Source organism: Coregonus clupeaformis, unplaced genomic scaffold, assembly GCF_020615455.1.
Source record: "Coregonus clupeaformis isolate EN_2021a unplaced genomic scaffold, ASM2061545v1 scaf0176, whole genome shotgun sequence".
Classification (NCBI taxonomy): domain Eukaryota; kingdom Metazoa; phylum Chordata; class Actinopteri; order Salmoniformes; family Salmonidae; genus Coregonus; species Coregonus clupeaformis.
In genome coordinates, this window is record NW_025533631.1 from 231,793 (window position 1) to 250,165 (window position 18,373).

At 44.9% G+C, this 18,373-nt stretch overlaps 1 protein-coding gene across 1 annotated transcript in view; it reads left to right on the forward strand.

Moving 5' to 3' along the window:
- Positions 1 to 18,373, forward strand: part of si:dkey-228d14.5 (uncharacterized protein LOC796266 homolog) — a 33,833-nt gene that overhangs the window by 8,294 nt on the left and 7,166 nt on the right. Inside the window, exon 2 of the mRNA XM_045213944.1 lies at positions 18,245 to 18,292. Coding sequence (XP_045069879.1) covers positions 18,245 to 18,292 — 48 coding nt within the window. The remainder of the gene's footprint in view (positions 1 to 18,244; positions 18,293 to 18,373) is intronic.

Below are 18,373 nucleotides of genomic sequence, written 5' to 3' on the forward strand. Positions count from 1 at the left end.
GAAAACTGTCACGAGAATTTCTATCTCAATGTTTCAAACTGAACTCTTATATTACTCAATCTGAATCCCAGAGGTTGTAAATCTCTAATAAACAGAGTCTCCCAGCTTACAATTATCAGATCTTTATTCAGAGAGCGCTCTGCCCCAAAAATGGGTGCACAGTCTTTTTATACTCACACACACACACACACACACACACAAGTTCTTATCATAGCCTACTCCTTGCTCAGGCAGGCTGCATTTCTTCACTATTCCCATACATAGTTATCGCGTTCTCACAATATTCTGCAAGCCTCTCACTCCCCCTCCCTGTGTGGGGACATCTGTTTTTGAAACCGGTCTCCTGTTATTGGTTTCAACGTTTGCACTTCTGCTTGCCTAATTACAAGACACAAATACTCTGTTGCTGGGCAAATATACATCTTATATAAGCACATATGATTAACACTAAGCTCTAGTCTACTAATAGTCATACATTATTAGTTTAACTGAGGGTGTGACATTTTAGTCATATCATAATCACACATTTCTTTATCAAAAACACGTGCGCCAAGTCGAGGTATTCGGGGGGAATGCGCATGGTGGAGGTAGTGTCTGGACTTTCCACAGTGGCAGCACCAACGGAAACAGCTAGACACCTACCCTGACAGTCTCACGACCACCCCGTGAGAACCCTCTGCGGCCATGACAAGGTGGGGACGTGTAGTGTGAGCCAGGGAAGATCCAACCCAACAGGGAAATCAGGGGACTCAATAATATAAAAAGTGATTCGCTCCCTATGGGTCTCTTGCGTACTCATCATGACTGGTGCTGTAACCTCCCTAACAAAACCTGACCCTAATGGTCGACTGTCAAGTGCTTTGATGGGCAATGGAATGGATAGGGGAACCAATGTAATACATAGACTATTAGCTAAAGACCTGTCCATAAACTTCCCAGCTGCGCCTGAATCGACCTGCACCTTACACTGGGGAACTACCGTGTAATCAGGGAAGTTGACGTGTATGGTGAAGTACGCAGCAGAGGTGTGACACTCTGGCTCCATGGACTTTATTATTGAGCCAGGGTTGTTCATTTTCCTTGTTTGGGTGTATTTCTATGTTGGGTATTCTGGTTGTTTCATTTCTATGTGTGGTGATTGTTCGTGATTATTCAGGTGACTCCCAATCGGAGGTAACGAGTGACAGCTGTCGGCTCGTTATCTCTGATTGGGAGCCATATTTATACTGTGTGTTTTCTCGTGGGTATTGTGGGTTTTTGTTCCATGTTTCTGTCAGTGTTACAGAGGACTTCACTATCGTCATTTGTTGTTTTTCGTGGTTGCTTTAATAAATAAAGTCATCATGTTCACTCCACGCGCTGCGTATTGGTCCGCTTCTTCAGACGATCGTGACAGAAAAACCCACCATAGAAGGACCAAGCAGCGTGTCCAGGAGCAAGACAGCTGGACATGGGAGGAAGCGCCTGGTAAGGAGCTCGAGAGGCTGGCGATGGCCCAGGTGGGCAAATCGTGGTCCTGGGAGGACATGCTCGGGGGCAAGGGACCTTGGGGGAAGATCAAGGCCCTGGCGAGAGAGGAGCAACGGCGTCAGCAGGGCCATCATCGTTGGAAGGACGAGAGGCAACCCCAAAAAGTTTTTTGGGGGGGGCACATGGCTTGGACGACGGGGCTAACGGAGGCAGAGAAGGGGCGAATTCAAGAGGTAACCAGGTTACGGGGGTCACTGGCCAAAGTAGGGAAAGGAGATGTAGAGGCACGGCGTGAGAGACTGAGGTGTGTATCCAGTCCGGTCCGGCCCGTTCCAGTTCCCGGGGTAGAGCCAGTGGTGTGTGCCTCCAGTACGGTCCGGCCTGTTACGACCCCTCGCACCAAGGATACGGTGCGCTTCGCCAGCCCGGCCCGGCCTGTTCCGGCCACTCGCACCAGGGATACGGTGCGCTTCGCCAGCCCAGCCCGGCCTGTTCCGGCCACTCGCACCAGGGATACGGTGCGCGTCGCCAGCCCTTTCCCACCAGTGCCTACACCACGCCCCAAGCCTCCTGTGTGTCTCCCGAGTCCTGTGCGTCCTGTTGCTGCTCTCCGCACTAGGCTTAATGTGAGTCCCCAGGGTCCAGCATGCCCTGTTCCGGCTCTCCGCACTAGCCCTTATGTGCGTCCCCAGGGCCAAGCATGCCCTGTTGCTGCTTCCCGCACTAGCCCTGAGATGCGTGTCCTCAGCCCGGTACCTCCAGTTCCGGCACCACGCATCAGGCCTACGGTGCGTCCCCAGGGCCAAGCATGCCCTGTTGCTGCTTCCCGCACTAGCCCTGAGATGCGTGTCCTCAGCCCGGTACCTCCAGTTCCGGCACCACGCATCAGGCCTACGGTGCGTCCCCAGGGCCAAGCATGCCCTGTTGCTTCTCCCCGCACTAGCCCTGAGATGCGTGTCCTCAGCCCGGTAACTCCAGTTCCGGCACCACGCACCAGGCCTACGGTGCGCCTCAGACGGCCAGAGTCTGCCGTCTGCCCAACGGGGCCTGAACTGTCCGTCTGCCCAACGCCTTCTGAACTGCCCGTCTGCCCAACGGCGCCTGAACTGCCCGTCTGCCCAACGGCGCCTGAACTGTCCGTCTGCCCAACGCCGTCTGAACTGCCCGTCTGCCCAACGCCGTCTGAACTGTCCGCCTGCCCAACGCCGTCTGAACTGCCCGTCTGTACTGAGCCTGCGAAGCCGCCCGTCTGCCATGAGCCTTCAGAGCCGTCCGCCAGACCGGAGCCGCTAGAGCTCTCCGCCAGACAGGATCAGCCAGAGCCTTCCGCCAGACAGGATCAGCCAGAGCCTTCCGCCAGACAGGATCAGCCAGAGCCTTCCGCCAGACAGGATCAGCCAGAGCCTTCCGCCAGACAGGATCAGCCAGAGCCTTCCGCCAGACAGGATCAGCCAGAGCCTTCCGCCAGACAGGATCAGCCAGAGCCTTCCGCCAGACAGGATCAGCCAGAGCCTTCTGCCAGACAGGATCAGCCAGAGCCTTCTGCCAGACAGGATCAGCCAGAGCCTTCTGCCAGACAGGATCAGCCAGAGCCTTCCGCCAGCCAGGATCCGCCAGAGCCGTCCAGCCAGGATCCGCCTGAGCCAGCCAGCCAGGATCCGCCAGCTAGTCAGGTACTGTCCCTTAGCCCGGTGCTGCCCCTTAGTCCGGTGCTGCCCCTTAGTCCGGTGCTGCCCCTTAGCCCGGTGCTGCCCCTTAGCCCGGTGCTGCCCCTTAGCCCGGTGCTGCCCCTTAGTCCGGTGCTGCCCCTTAGTCCGGTGCTGCCCCTTAGTCCGGTGCTGCCCCTTAGTCCGGTGCCGCCCCTTAATCCAGGTGGGTTTAGTTGGGGGGTGGTCATGTGGAGGGGGCTACGGAAGCGGATAGTGACTAAGGTGGGGTGGGGACCACGACCTGGACCAGAACCGCCACCATGGACAGACGCCCACCCAGACCCTCCCCTAGACTGTATGCTGGTGCGCCCGGAGTGCGCACCTTTAGGGGGGGGTACTGTGACACTCTGGCTCCATGGACTTTATTATTGAGCCAGGGTTGTTCATTTTCCTTGTTTGGGTGTATTTCTATGTTGGGTATTCTGGTTGTTTCATTTCTATGTGTGGTGATTGTTCGTGATTATTCAGGTGACTCCCAATCGGAGGTAACGAGTGACAGCTGTCGGCTCGTTATCTCTGATTGGGAGCCATATTTATACTGTGTGTTTTCTCGTGGGTATTGTGGGTTTTTGTTCCATGTTTCTGTCAGTGTTACAGAGGACTTCACTATCGTCATTTGTTGTTTTTCGTGGTTGCTTTAATAAATAAAGTCATCATGTTCACTCCACGCGCTGCGTATTGGTCCGCTTCTTCAGACGATCGTGACAAGAGGGCTCTGAATGAGTGTGGGTTTGCAGTACTTGGGGTGTTACGAGAGTGCCCTGCCTGCCGCCTCCAGACCCAGAAGAACTCTGATGACAGCGTGCAGCAGAATGTCCTCTCTTGCCACAAGAGTGTGTCACGAACCGGCTCAAGTTCGTAACAAAAGGGAGACACGTGGAGACAAGGAGTACTCAAAGTATATATTTATTAATTAAAGTAAACTAAATCAAATAACAATGGTGTGTGTAATCAGTAATCAGTAGTGTACGTGAGTGTTTGCATGCATAAATGTAATATGGAAAAGTGTTGAAAAGTGCCAAAGCAAACAACCCAAAAAAGCCTCAAAAATATCACAACCAAGATCAAAGTATCTGCCTGGAGAGAGTCTCTCCAATGAATGTGGAAGAGGTCCATTTATCCTGGGACACACCCGGCCCAGGTGTTTCCCATGTAGCTGACGACCCCCCCAACTCCGCCCACCGGCATCCTAATAAGGAAACAAGAGCAAAGAGAGAATACGGCAGACAGAGTGGGAGGGTCGTCACACCCCCCCCCCATAAGACCGGGGACCAACAAGGACCCCGGCCCAACGTACCAGCCCCTGCGTCCCAAACCGACAAGTTGTACATGTTCACCCCTCCATTTGCCCCACCCATCATCCTCCTCTCCAGACCTCAGCAACCTTTACCCAGGAAGCAACCTTTAAGAGGAAAGAAAAACACAAGACTAGGAGGGGACAAACAGGAAAGATAGAACATGACAAAATCAAACACTGGTCGGTCACATCAATATTCATGAACAGGGCGCACCTCACCCTGCCCAACCACCTTTCCAAGGTATGTCACAGTCGCCTGAGCAAACTCACATTTAGCCAAATTTATCGTGAGACGACCCGCAGCCAGACGTTCGAACAAGGCTTAAATACGGGACAGATGTTCCTCCCAAGTATCTGCATATATCACTACATCGTCCAGATAAACAGCGCATCCGGCCAGACCAGAGACAACCCTGTTCATAAGTCGCTGAAAAGTTGCAGGCGCATTACGCAGCCCGAAACTCATAACCGAATACGAGTACAGACCAAAAGGTGTAATAAAGGCAGAGATTTCACGTGCCCTACTCGTCAGTGGCACCTGCCAATAGCCCTTTAACAGGTCAAATTTGCTCACAAACTTAGCTGCGCCCGACTTGATCAACGCAGTCCTCCATCCGAGGAAGAGGAAATGAATCCGGCTTAGTGACATCGTTTACCTTACGGTAGTCCGTACAAAATCTGTTTGTTCCATCCGATTTACTGACCAAGATACAGGGAGAAGCCCAACTGGAGAAAGAAGGCTCTGCTATTTTACTCTCCAGCATGTACCTGACCTCAGCATCCAGACAACGCAGTTTCTCTGAAGAAACTCTATAGAACCGTTGACGAATGGGGTCAGCATCTCCAATGTCAATATCATGTTCTATTAAGTTTGTACGTGTTGGTGTATCAGAAAACAACCCTGGAAATCTCCGAATCAGACCCACCATCTCTTTCCGCCCATCAACAGGTAGATGAGTAAGAAGACTATCTAAAATCTCCAGTGTCTCTGAATTCTTCAATCTACCCTGCAGTATGCAATCGTCGGGACCAGAAACATCTTCCTGCTCCTGCACAGACCTAGCATGACCAGAATCCAGGGAATAAACAGTATCAGCCAAAAGAACAGCCTTACCGTCCTCTGTAGACTCCCCCTGTTCAGTCTCAGAGGAACGTGCATAATAGGGTTTTAACAAATTTATATGGCACAGTTGATGTGCTTTCCTCCGTTCTGGAGTGGCAACTAGATAATTTTGCTCAGTGTCCTGGCGCACCACTGTATATGGACCTTGAAACTTGGCTTGAAAAGGAGAACCAACAATTGGCAGCAGAGCCAGAACCTGATCACCTGGACTAAAGTGACGAGGCTCAGCTCGCCGATCATATATGCTCTTCATCCTGTCCTGTGAAGATGATAGCTTCTCTTTAGCCATTTCACCAGCGGCATACAAGCGTCGCCGAAAATCACACACATATGATAACAGGGACTGAGGAGGCTCGGGGAGACTTCCAGTCATCCTGGAGAACAGATAAAAGCCCACGCACCTTATGTCCAAACACTAGGTCATTTGGGCTAAAACCTGTGCTCTCCTGTGAAACCTCCCTAGCAGCTAACAGTAACCAAGGCAACCCCTCCTCCCAATCCTTATCCATCTCAGTACAATAAGATCTCAACAAAGACTTAAGCGTTTGATGGAAACGTTCCAGTGCTCCTTGACTTTGGGCATGATAAGCGCTAGCCAAGTTGTGTTTAATATGGAGTTGTTGGAGAACCTGTCCAAAGAGATTAGAGGTGAAATTAGATCCTTGATCACTTTGAATGACCTTAGGGATTCCAAACAGTGAGAAAAACTGAGTCAAAGCTTTTAACACAGACTTAGTCGTGATAGACCTGAGAGGATAGGCAGCAGGAAACCTAGTGGTCTGACACATCACAGTCAACAAATAATTACTACCCTTTCTGGAACGAGGCAGAGGACCAACACAGTCAATAATCAGATACTCAAAAGGGTTACTGAGTACAGGAATAGGGAACAGTGGTACCGGCTTAATAGCTTGATTAGGTTTACCAGTTAATTGACAGGTGTGACAAGTTTTGATGAAATCAGAAACATCCCTCTTTAATCTTGGCCAAAAAAAATTTCGTAATATGCGATTGTAGGTTTTTCTCACACCCATATGCCCAGCAACGTCGTTGTGAGAAGTTGTCAGCACCAACTCACGAAGCTTAACTGGTACCACAACCTGACTAATCGCCTCCCCAGAAAACAACTACCATGAGACATCCACTTTCTCATCAGGACCTCCTCTTGGAGAAAATAGCCCTGTGCGACATCTCCCAACTGTTCCACAGACACAATTTGGTCCCGCAACTCTTCTAATGTAGGGTCAGTCCGTTGCGCCTCGATTAAATCGGAGCGGGATACAGATAACGGGATAACAGGGAAAACAGTAACAGACTTCTTTATGGTATTCTCGTTAGCCAGCTCCGTGACCAGGTCGTCATGGATCATAGAACGCGTCACTGCACACGCAGAAAACACCTCTGGGAAATCCTGCGCACTCTCATCAGGAATCCCTACAATTGACGGCTTAGTGGAAACCACTAAAGATGGAGACACGATAGGCCACACACGCTCCCCAGCCAAGTTATTTCCAAGGATCACGTCAATACCCTCAATAGGCAATGAAGGACGCACCCCCACAACAACCTCACCTTTCACCAGTCCACAATCCAACATCAGTTTATGCAATGGAACTGACAGAGTGTTCAAACCTATTCCCCTGATTAGAACACTATTCCCCGAATCAGTCTCCGCAGAGAAGGGTAACACAGACTCCAACACAAATGATTCAGAGGCACCTGTGTCTCTTAGGATCTTTACTGGCACTAGGTTCTTACTTCCTACTATAGACACAAAACCCTCCGTAACGAAAGGTAAATAGTCGGGATCAATATAACCCTTCACCTGGCTCCGGGCAGGAGACAATGCGTCATGAGTGAACTGATGTGGAACAGGCACGGCTAACGCTGCAGGCCTCGATTTACCATAAGCACCTGTACTGAATTTACCCCTAGATCTAAGAATCGGACATTCATTTTTCCAATGACCTAATTCTTGACAGTAGTGACACTCTTGACCAACGTCAGTTTTACCACGGGTATCAGGCTCAACCCTATTTGAATGAAACTCTGCCCGGGAACCGAAGTATCTCGGCGAGCCGAGGCCCAAATCTCTGCGAACGCCCCCACTCACTCCGAATACGGGGTTCTGCAAAAACATTTTTGTGAGTCAACACATATTCATCTGCCAAAACCGCAGCTTCAGCAACAGTCTTTATTTTTCGTTCGTTAATGTACGTCAGCTATACGATCAGGGATTGTGTCCTTAAATTGTTCTAACATAATCAGATCACACAGCCCTTGGAAAGTCATAACTGCAGAGGCAGAACACCAGCGATTGAACTGTGAAGATAATATTCGCGCAAACTCAACATGAGTCTGCTGATCATCCCTTTTTAAAGTTCTAAATCGTTGGCGGTAAGCTTCAGGGACCAATTCGTAACTCTGTAACACAGCCGTTTTAACCTTCTCATAACTAACACTGTCTGCTACGCTAAGAGCTGAATATGCTTCTTGCGCTTTACCAGTCAGCACACACTGCAACATCAAAGTGCGATCAGAATCAGGCCAACTCCTAGCGTCAGCAACACGCTCAAACAACGAAAAGAATGTCTCCGGGTCCTTTTCATTAAACTGGGGCAACAACCGTAAATTCCCTACAACATCAAATGTCTCTGGATTACGACCAAAAGAGGAACGACCCCTAGGTAACTCTGGGTCACCTTCCCAGAGCAAACTCTCCCCCTGAGAGCTTTCCTTCCCCTAACCAACTCTAGTCGCTCTTGTTGCAGCTTGATTTTAGCACGCTCCATATCCTGTTTAAATTCCAATTCCCTTTCATATTTTACACGATCATGCCCTAGCTGTAACAGAAGCAGTTCTTTCTGCTGTTCAAAAAGAAGACTACTATGACTAACCGATGGAACGGTCATTGTAACATATCGGGGAGACAACGTGTCCTCAGCAGAGGCTGCCCCAGTGGTAACATCCAGAATACCACTCTCCATCAAATTGGCCTTCAATATTAACCTAATAGAATTTTTTAGACGTTTATCACTAATTTCAACCTTGTAGTGTTCAGCAACCTTCAACAGCTGTTCTTTAGTACATAATTCTAACAGTTCTTCTGATGGAAAGCGAATGAACTCGTCTACATTAGACGCCATAATCAGGGAAAAATTTTTTAAATATATATAGATCATAATAATCTTGCTCAACCCCCCTCTGCTGAGCACACCAGACACAAGAGAAATACAATCACACCGAGCACCACAGAAAAGAGCTGGGATATGGAGCTTCCCCAAAACCTACAATAACTCAACCCTAGTCTTCGTGCAGATTTGCGGTGGGTAATTACGCACTGTAGCCCGCTGGCAAGGAATTAAACCCCCAGCACGCTGGTAGATTTCCCCAAGCCACGGATGTGCCCCCGAGACAACTGCTCAGTCCACTGACACCACACAAAAAATAACAAACATTTAACCATGCCCAACGTATCCCAAAACAAAACACGTCACTAAGCCTATCAGGGGAAAAAGCTATAGCTCCGGGTAGCAAATGTCACTACCCTACCCAATCTCCCACTGAGGTACACAGCCGATTGTACTCACCTCAGACCGATGTCCCAACAGCGAGTAGAGCAAGAGTTTCCAGGCTGGGCAGGGACTGGAAACTAACCAATGTACTCTCTCCAACGCAGTACAAAACCCAAAGGCAACCAATACTGGCCTATCAAACTCAAACAAACTAACAAAATTTACAAAGAAAAACCCTACAGAATTGGACATTAACTCCACGTTCTCCCAAACACAACCAGTTCAAAATCCCAGACGAGCCCCCACTTGTCACGAACCGGCTCAAGTTCAGTAACAAAAGGGAGACACGTGGAGACAAGGAGTACTCAAAGTATATATTTATTAATTAAAGTAAACTAAATCAAATAACAATGGTGTGTGTAATCAGTAATCAGTAGTGTACGTGAGTGTTTGCATGCATAAATGTAATATGGAAAAGTGTTGAAAAGTGCCAAAGCAAACAACCCAAAAAAGCCTCAAAAATATCACAACCAAGATCAAAGTATCTGCCTGGAGAGAGTCTCTCCAATGAATGTGGAAGAGGTCCATTTATCCTGGGACACACCCGGCCCAGGTGTTTCCCATGTAGCTGACGACCCCCCCAACTCCGCCCACCGGCATCCTAATAAGGAAACAAGAGCAAAGAGAGAATACGGCAGACAGAGTGGGAGGGTCGTCACAAGTGACACTGGATCTATCGTCCTCCGCTCCACGACTCCAGGCAGATTCCCCGCTCCTGCTGACTCCATGCTGTTGGGTGTGTGATTCTGTAGCAGGTGATTTGGACGGAGTCAGGCGTAGGAGGGTAAATCACAGAATAAATGGTTTATTCGGCAAATACAGCGGTATGCAGCAATGCGTAAAACACCACAATGCGGTACAACGGCACACTGGAGAAAACAAAGCACACGGGTGAATATCCCGGCGATACAAATATATAAAGTTCCACCGAGCTATCGTCACCTTCACAATAAACAATCACACACAAAGACATGGGGGGCAGAGGGAATATTTATACAGGTACTGATGAGGGGATATGAACCAGGTGTGTGTAAAAAAAAAAACAAGACAAAACAAATGGAATGATGAGATGAGGGACGCCGGTGACGACAAACGCCGAAGCCTGCCCGAACAAGGAGAGGAAAAAGCTGTGGTATATCAGACCATATACCACGGGTATGACAAAACATTACTTTTTACTGTTGTAATTACATTGGTAACCAGTTTATAATAGTAATAAGGCACCCCTGGGGTTTGTGGTATATGTCCAATATACCATGGCTAACGGCTGTGTCCAGGCACTCCGTGTTGCGTCATGCTTAAGAACAGCCCTTAGCCGTGGTATATTGATCATATACTATACCCCTTGTGCAAATGATCTGGCGAGTTTAATAAGGGTGAATTATCTTTTCTCTTGCCACATATTCAAATTCCTTTATTACATCATGTCATAGCTTGCAATAATTATTATTTTGAGGAATCCTAAATTTTGCTTCTGACGTCGTTACAAGTTACTATGATATTCCTTCTTAATTGGCTTGACAATGTTATGGGAAAAAGTATTATTGTATAAATATGGCAACTCCTCTCTTGCTGTGAATTTTTTGGGGGGGCTAGTTTCCAGGCCTTTTGGGCTAATTTTGAGTGGTCATTGGTCTAGAAATTTTAGCTTGACCTGGCAACCCTGATTGTACTGTAGTCTATCAACTCCAACAATGAGGAAACTGTAGATAGCATCTTTTTCAGTGGAGGATCCTCAGAGGAGGAAGGGGAGGACCATCCTCCTCAAGTGAATTTCATAACAATTAAAATAGTAAAACATTAAAAAAGTTATTATTTTTAGATAAAACTATACTAAATGTAATCACATCACCAAATAACTGATTAAAACACACTATTTTGCAAAGAAGGTCTACAGTAGCCTCAACAGCATTCTGTAGGGTAGCACCATGGTGTAGCCGGAGGACAGCTAGCTTCCGTCCTCCTCTGGGTACATTGACTTCAATACAAAACCTAGGAGGCTCATGGTTCTCACCCCCTTCCATAGACTTACACAGTAATTATGACAACTTCCGGAGGACATCTTCCAGCCTAACAGAGCTCTTGCAGCATGAACTGACATGTTGTCCACCCAATCAAAGGATCAGAGACTTAATCTAGTACTGAAATCATAAGCTACAGCTAGCTAGCACTGCAGTGTATAAAATGTGGTGAGTAGTTGACTCAAAGAGCGAGAAAGACAATAGTTGAACAGTTTTGAACAAATTAATTTATTCCAAAATGAAGGAGAAGCAAGAGAGAAATAGAGAGATTGTCATTTTTTAAAACTTTCAGTTTCACTTACTTAGCTAGCAAATGCAGCTATCTAGTTTAGCCTACTGAAACACCCTGCTCAAACAGAGGGATGCTATGTTAGTTAGTTGACTATGACTTTCCAAAACAACACCGGAACTCTTCCAAGACAAGGTAAAGTTTTGGTATTACTAATTTATTGCCACCGGGGTCACCGGTGTAACTGCTTACTGACTGTACACTAACGTTACTGCATGACTGTAGCGGGTTTACTAACACGTTAGTTCTATTAGCTATGCTGACTATGACTTTACTTTAGCTAATATGGTTACAACAATGTAGGCTGTGTGTAGCGGTTTGGCTTGGAAAGTTTTTTTTCGCCTGGTAACATACAGCTGATGTGTTGTGTATTGAAGTCCACAAGTGAAGGGAAGAGAAGGAATACAACGTGGCTGTTATGAGAGTGAACTCTGTTTACACGTGTTCAGGGATGTATTCATTCAGCCTATTCTGTTGAAAAACTTTTCTTAAACGGAAGCAAACGGAACAAAACGGGGATAAACTTACCTGAATTTGTCCAATAGAAACTCTCGCTTGCAACTGTTGGACTAATGATTACACCCTATATCAGCTAGATGCAGGCAAGAGTGTATTGAATGTCACTGTCTGTCACCTCAAATTTGTCTCTCGACCTGTGTTGTAAACTTTAATTCATAGGCTAGGTTGTAGAAACCTCATGATGGGTATAGGGAAAATGTGAGTATCATGTAGTAGCCTAAACGTATTGCTGTTACATTGAACTGGGTGAATGGAATATGATTGAGAGTCATCCAATATGCTGTAATAGAAATAAGGCCATGCTCATGGGAAAAACAATCGTCCTCCCTCATCTTAAACGGCACTGACCGCCACTGATCTCTATTGACAATAATGTTTAGTTATGAGTAGGCTAATATTAGAGTATGGATAAAGAAGCTGTGTGTGAAGGTACTAGACCTATTGACTTACGATACAACTTGACAACATCCCTGACTGAGCGTCCACATGTACAAACATGGATTTGACCTTCACTGTCTGGAGGAGGATGTGCTCTTCATGACCCGTTGAGTGTTTCTTCCTGTACTTTCAACCAAAATATAAACCAAGGAACAGACAAGCATCAATGGAAATACATCAAGGAATATTAAAGTATTTAGCATTTGATTCATGCGCAGTGGTCTAAGGCACTGCATTACAGTGCTAGCTGTGCCACTAGAGATCCTGGTTCGAATCCAGGCTCTGTCGTAGCCGGCCGCGACCGGGAGACCCATGGGGTGGCGCACAATTGGCCCAGCGTCGTCCAGGGTAGGGGAGGGAATAGCCTGCAAGGATGTAGCTCAGTTGGTAGAGCATGGCGTTTGCAACGCCAGGGTTGTGGGTTCGATTCCCACGGGGGCCAGTATGAAAAAATGAAAAAATAAAAGAATGTATGCACTCACTAACTGTAAGTCGCTCTGGATAAGAGCTTCTGCTAAATGACTAAAATGTAAAAAATGTATTAATGACAGTAGTAGTTGAAACTGCACTTCATTTCTTTCATATCTGAGTCAAAAGTAAAAAATAAGTTATGCAGTTCAATGTGTTCAGGTAAGGCAGTTCAGTGTTTCGTAAAACGGTAGAGCAGGCATGATGGAGCAATCTGTCAACACATTTCACAGAACTCTAGAGTCATTTACTTACCTTAAATAACCACGTTTCCATCCACAATTTTTATGTGATGAAAGTCATACAGGAATGAGGAAATGTTGGTACAATTTCATAAGTGCTGACAGATCATTTGCTCGTTCGACATGGTGGGATCTTTTTCGGTCGGTAAAATTAATTATGCAAGAAATGAGGTGGAAACGCCTTTATGTGGAAATATTGATATAATAACCATCGAAGTAAACTTGGAATCATGCGATGATATGGTGTGTGCTCCTCCCAATAAAACTCAGGAAACCATGCAGTTTATTATGCTACAGATTAAATAAATTATGATAAACTTCACAGGGTGGTGAAAGTGCACAGTGATGAGCTTGATGCTCCTTTCCAATAAATATTGAGGGTCTTATTCTAGTGACATGATGATCGATGCTTGACTGCCATTTGACAAATAAAAATATCCACAATAATCTCATCATGTAGACTAGTCTACCTGCACTGTATCTGCCAGCTGTTGGCTAGAGCGAACGTGCCAAGACCATGTAGGCACATTTGCTATTTAACGCAACAGTTTTTGTGACAAAACTATCCGTAGAGTTGAAAATGCGATGGGAACACATTGAACTTTAGATTCTTATTCGGTACTTGAAAATGTAAGCAAAAAAGTTCATTTTGTTTGCACTATGTCAGTTTGGTGGAAACACAAACATATTTTCTTTATGCGGATTTGATAATATTTGCATGAAAAACTGTCGCTAATTGGATGGAAACCTAGCTATTGAATAACTCACTTTTATTGCAAGCAATAATAACATTGATGAAATAATACAGTATGATCAGATTTTCATGTGAATATTATCAAATCCGCATAAAGAACGTGATTACCACACAACTTGTCATTAAGTGACTCCAAGTTTACTTCCATATGATGGTTATTATATCAATATTTGTGCATAAAAGCGTTTACATCGCATTATTAATTTTACCGACACAAAAAGATCCCACCTTAAAAACAATATGCACATTTTCCCACCAGAGATGTGTTTCCATCAAATGTACTTGTTGCGGATAAAAGGCTCATGGTGCACATAAATATATATTTTGCAGTTAAATGTCCATGTACCAAATCAAAAATACAAGTTACAGTGGGGAAAAAAAGTATTTAGTCAGCCACCAATTGTGCAAGTTCTCCCACTTAAAAAGATGAGAGAGGCCTGTCATTTTCATCATAGGTACACGTCAACTATGACAGACAAATTGAGAAGAAAAAAATCCAGAAAATCACATTGTAGGATTTTTTATGAATTTATTTGCAAATTATGGTGGAAAATAAGTATTTGGTCACCTACAAACAAGCAAGATTTCTGGCTCTCACAGACCTGTAACTTCTTCTTTAAGAGGCTCCTCTGTCCTCCACTTGTTACCTGTATTAATGGCACCTGTTTGAACTTGTTATCAGTATAAAAGACACCTGTCCACAACCTCAAACAGTCACACTCCAAACTCCACTATGGCCAAGACCAAAGAGCTGTCAAAGGACACCAGAAACAAAATTGTAGACCTGCACCAGGCTGGGAAGACTGAATCTGCAATAGGTAAGCAGCTTGGTTTGAAGAAATCAACTGTGGGAGCAATTATTAGGAAATGGAAGACATACAAGACCACTGATAATCTCCCTCGATCTGGGGCTCCACGCAAGATCTCACCCCGTGGGGTCAAAATGATCACAAGAACGGTGAGCAAAAATCCCAGAACCACACGGGGGGACCTAGTGAATGACCTGCAGAGAGCTGGGACCAAAGTAACAAAGCCTACCATCAGTAACACACTACGCCGCCAGGGACTCAAATCCTGCAGTGCCAGACTTAAGCCAGTACATGTCCAGGCCCGTCTGAAGTTTGCTAGAGTGCATTTGGATGATCCAGAAGAGGATTGGGAGAATGTCATATGGTCAGATGAAACCAAAATATAACTTTTTGGTAAAAACTCAACTCGTCGTGTTTGGAGGACAAAGAATGCTGAGTTGCATCCAAAGAACACCATAACTACTGTGAAGCATGGGGGTGGAAACATCATGCTTTGGGGCAGTTTTTCTGCAAAGGGACCAGGACGACTGATCCGTGTAAAGGAAAGAATGAATGGGGCCATGTATCGTGAGATTTTGAGTGAAAACCTCCTTCCATCAGCAAGGGCATTGAAGATGAAACGTGGCTGGGTCTTTCAGCATGACAATGATCCCAAACACACCGCCCGGGCAACGAAGGAGTGGCTTCGTAAGAAGCATTTCAAGGTCCTGGAGTGGCCTAGCCAGTCTCCAGATCTCAACCCCATAGAAAATCTTTGGAGGGGAGTTGAAAGTCTGTGTTGCCCAGCGACAGCCCCAAAACATCACTGCTCTAGAGGAGATCTGCATGGAGGAATGGGCCAAAATACCAGCAACAGTGTGTGAAAACCTTGTGAAGTCTTACAGAAAACGTTTGACCTGTGTCATTGCCAACAAAGGGTATATAACAAAGTATTGAGAAACTTTTATTATTGACCAAATACTTATTTTCCACCATAATTTGCAAATAAATTCATTAAAAATCCTACAATGTGATTTTCTGGAATGTTTTTCCTCATTTTGTCTGTCATAGTTGACGTGTACCTATGATGAAAATTACAGGCCTCTCTCATCTTTTTAAGTGGGAGAACTTGCACAATTGGTGGCTGACTAAATACTTTTTTCCCCCACTGTAGATGTGTTTCCATCACTTTTTCAATTCTACCAATGGTTTTGTCACAAAAACTGTATAGTAAATGTGCCCTATCTGGTTTTGGCGCCTGCTCTCTAGAGCAGGGTTTCCCAAACTCGGTCCTGGGGCTCTCCCTGGGTGCACGTTTTGGTTTTTGCCCTAGCACTACACAGCTGATTCAAATAATCAAAGCTTGATGATGAGTTGGTTATTTGAATCAGCTGTGTAGTGCTAGGGCATAAACCAAAACGTGTACCCATGGGGGTCCCAGGACCGAGTTTGGTAAACCCTGCTCTAGACAACAGTTTTCTGACATAGTGGATAGGGTAGGTTATGGATAAGAGGAATATCATTTGTCTTTTTTATAGCCTAATTGACAGTCAAGCGTCGATCATCATGTCACCAAGATTCAAATAAAACCCTAGATATTTATTGGAAATTTGCATCAAGCTCATCACCGTCCATCACTTACCACCATTAAGTTCATAACTTATATTTGCCTATAAACTCTTAATGCTTTTCTACGTCGTAGTGGTAGTACAACGGAGCATATCATCGCGTGACTCCAAGTTTCCTTCTATATGATGGTTTATTATATCAGTATTTGCACATTAAGGAATTTCCACTGCAATTGTCGCATAATTTATTTTACCAACACAAAAAAATTCCCACCATGTCGACATTTCTGAAATTGTACCCACTTTGTGTTTTCATCACCTGTCATGATTTATTTTCATACGGTATGACTTTACTAGCATGAAAACTGTGGATGGAAACATGCTTAAAGTGGGAAAAATTTATCTAATCACATTCACTGGGATGCTGCCACCTTCTAAGCACACAGATACGTGATGATCAAAACCAGAAAGTTACTGTTACTCTAGTGATTACAATATAAATATAATAATCTTGACTCTTTAAGATTTTGTGTTGTGAAATATCCTTACTTACAACATCTTACAACCAAGTCCATAGCCAGGGTCTGAGTTTTAGTGAGGTCCAGGGGGAGATTTCAAATTTTAAGAAAGTTTAAGCTCATTTACTGTATTTCTATACAATTTAAAAACTCTAAATGGTATTTGTAGAACAGCAAAAACTAACCCAGCCATTATCACATTAGTTGCGGTAGCTTCATTCACCTCAGTCGATCTACAAACAAATAGCCTATTAGCTATACAATTAGCCGCCACACATTAATTCACGTTAATTCAGCACTGGGATTAAAAACTGTAATTTAATACGCATCTGTTAGCAGAAAAAGTTTTTTATGAACAAAAGGTAAACAATTACGTTTGCAGTACATAACTTCTTTTGTGTTGTACTTTTACAGCTAAAAGACAAAAACATTAGATGCACAACAACATTTCGAAATTGTACCTTGTGTATTCTACAATTCTAACTCCTGAAAACTCAACTTTACTTTTTTTGTTGTCGTTGTTGGTCAGGTACCCCCTAGCAGCCGCGGGGCCTTAAGAGGTCGCTTATGTCGCTTAGTGGCTAGGGCCGACCCTGAACAAAACTTTCCAGAAAGAAATAATAATATAATAATATGCCATTTAGCAGACGCTTTTATCCAAAGCGACTTACAGTCATGCGTGCATACATTTTTTTTTTTTGTGTATGGGTGGTCCCGGGGATCGAACCCACTACCTTGTAGTTACAAGCGCCGTGCTCTACCAGCTGAGCTACAGAGGACCAGAAAGTCCCCTACTGATACCAAAGATTTTTATTCGGTTTAGTAATCTTTTAAGATACCTGTAGAACCAATTGTTTCACTTATTCATACATTGTGAGACATTTTATTTAACCTTCATGCTAATAATATTCTAACGACATCCATCTGTGTACTCTTGCTTAGTCACCCTCATCAGTTCCTGGTTACCCATTGAACCTCTCAAGCTTATCAGTGTTTTTTAATGCGAGCGTACTGTATATCATATTGTAAGTTGAGGGTCCGAGTACAGATGGATGGATTACTTTTCTGTAGGAGCAAAGCCTGGATGGAGACGGATAACTATTTAGCAGCTTTAAAGGTCAAACCACATTGAACACCATCAGCAACCACACTAGAACTGACTGTCACTTCCTGTTTCAATAAAGCTTATCCAACACAATTAATGCATTGGCCAATAAGAAAGCAGGTAATTAGTTACTAGGTAAACAATGAGGTAAACACAGTTATTTCCTAAATGACAGATTCACCACATATACTGTAAGCAATGTGGATAAAGGCCATAGGGAAGAGGTTATTTAAGTTTAACAAGATATAAACGCTCATAAAATAATCGTACAATATTATAAATTGAAAAAACATACATCTTAACATAGATAATTAGGCACTTCAATCATATCAAATGGGTGTGTTTGTTTTGTTGTTTCAGGTATGGCCTGGCGTACAGCTATGACCATGTGTGTTCCCTCAACAACTGGTACGTTGTGTTCTGTCTGTGAGAATTCCTACAGACCACTGTGATTGGTTATCTTAGCCAATTCTATGTTAATGAAATACA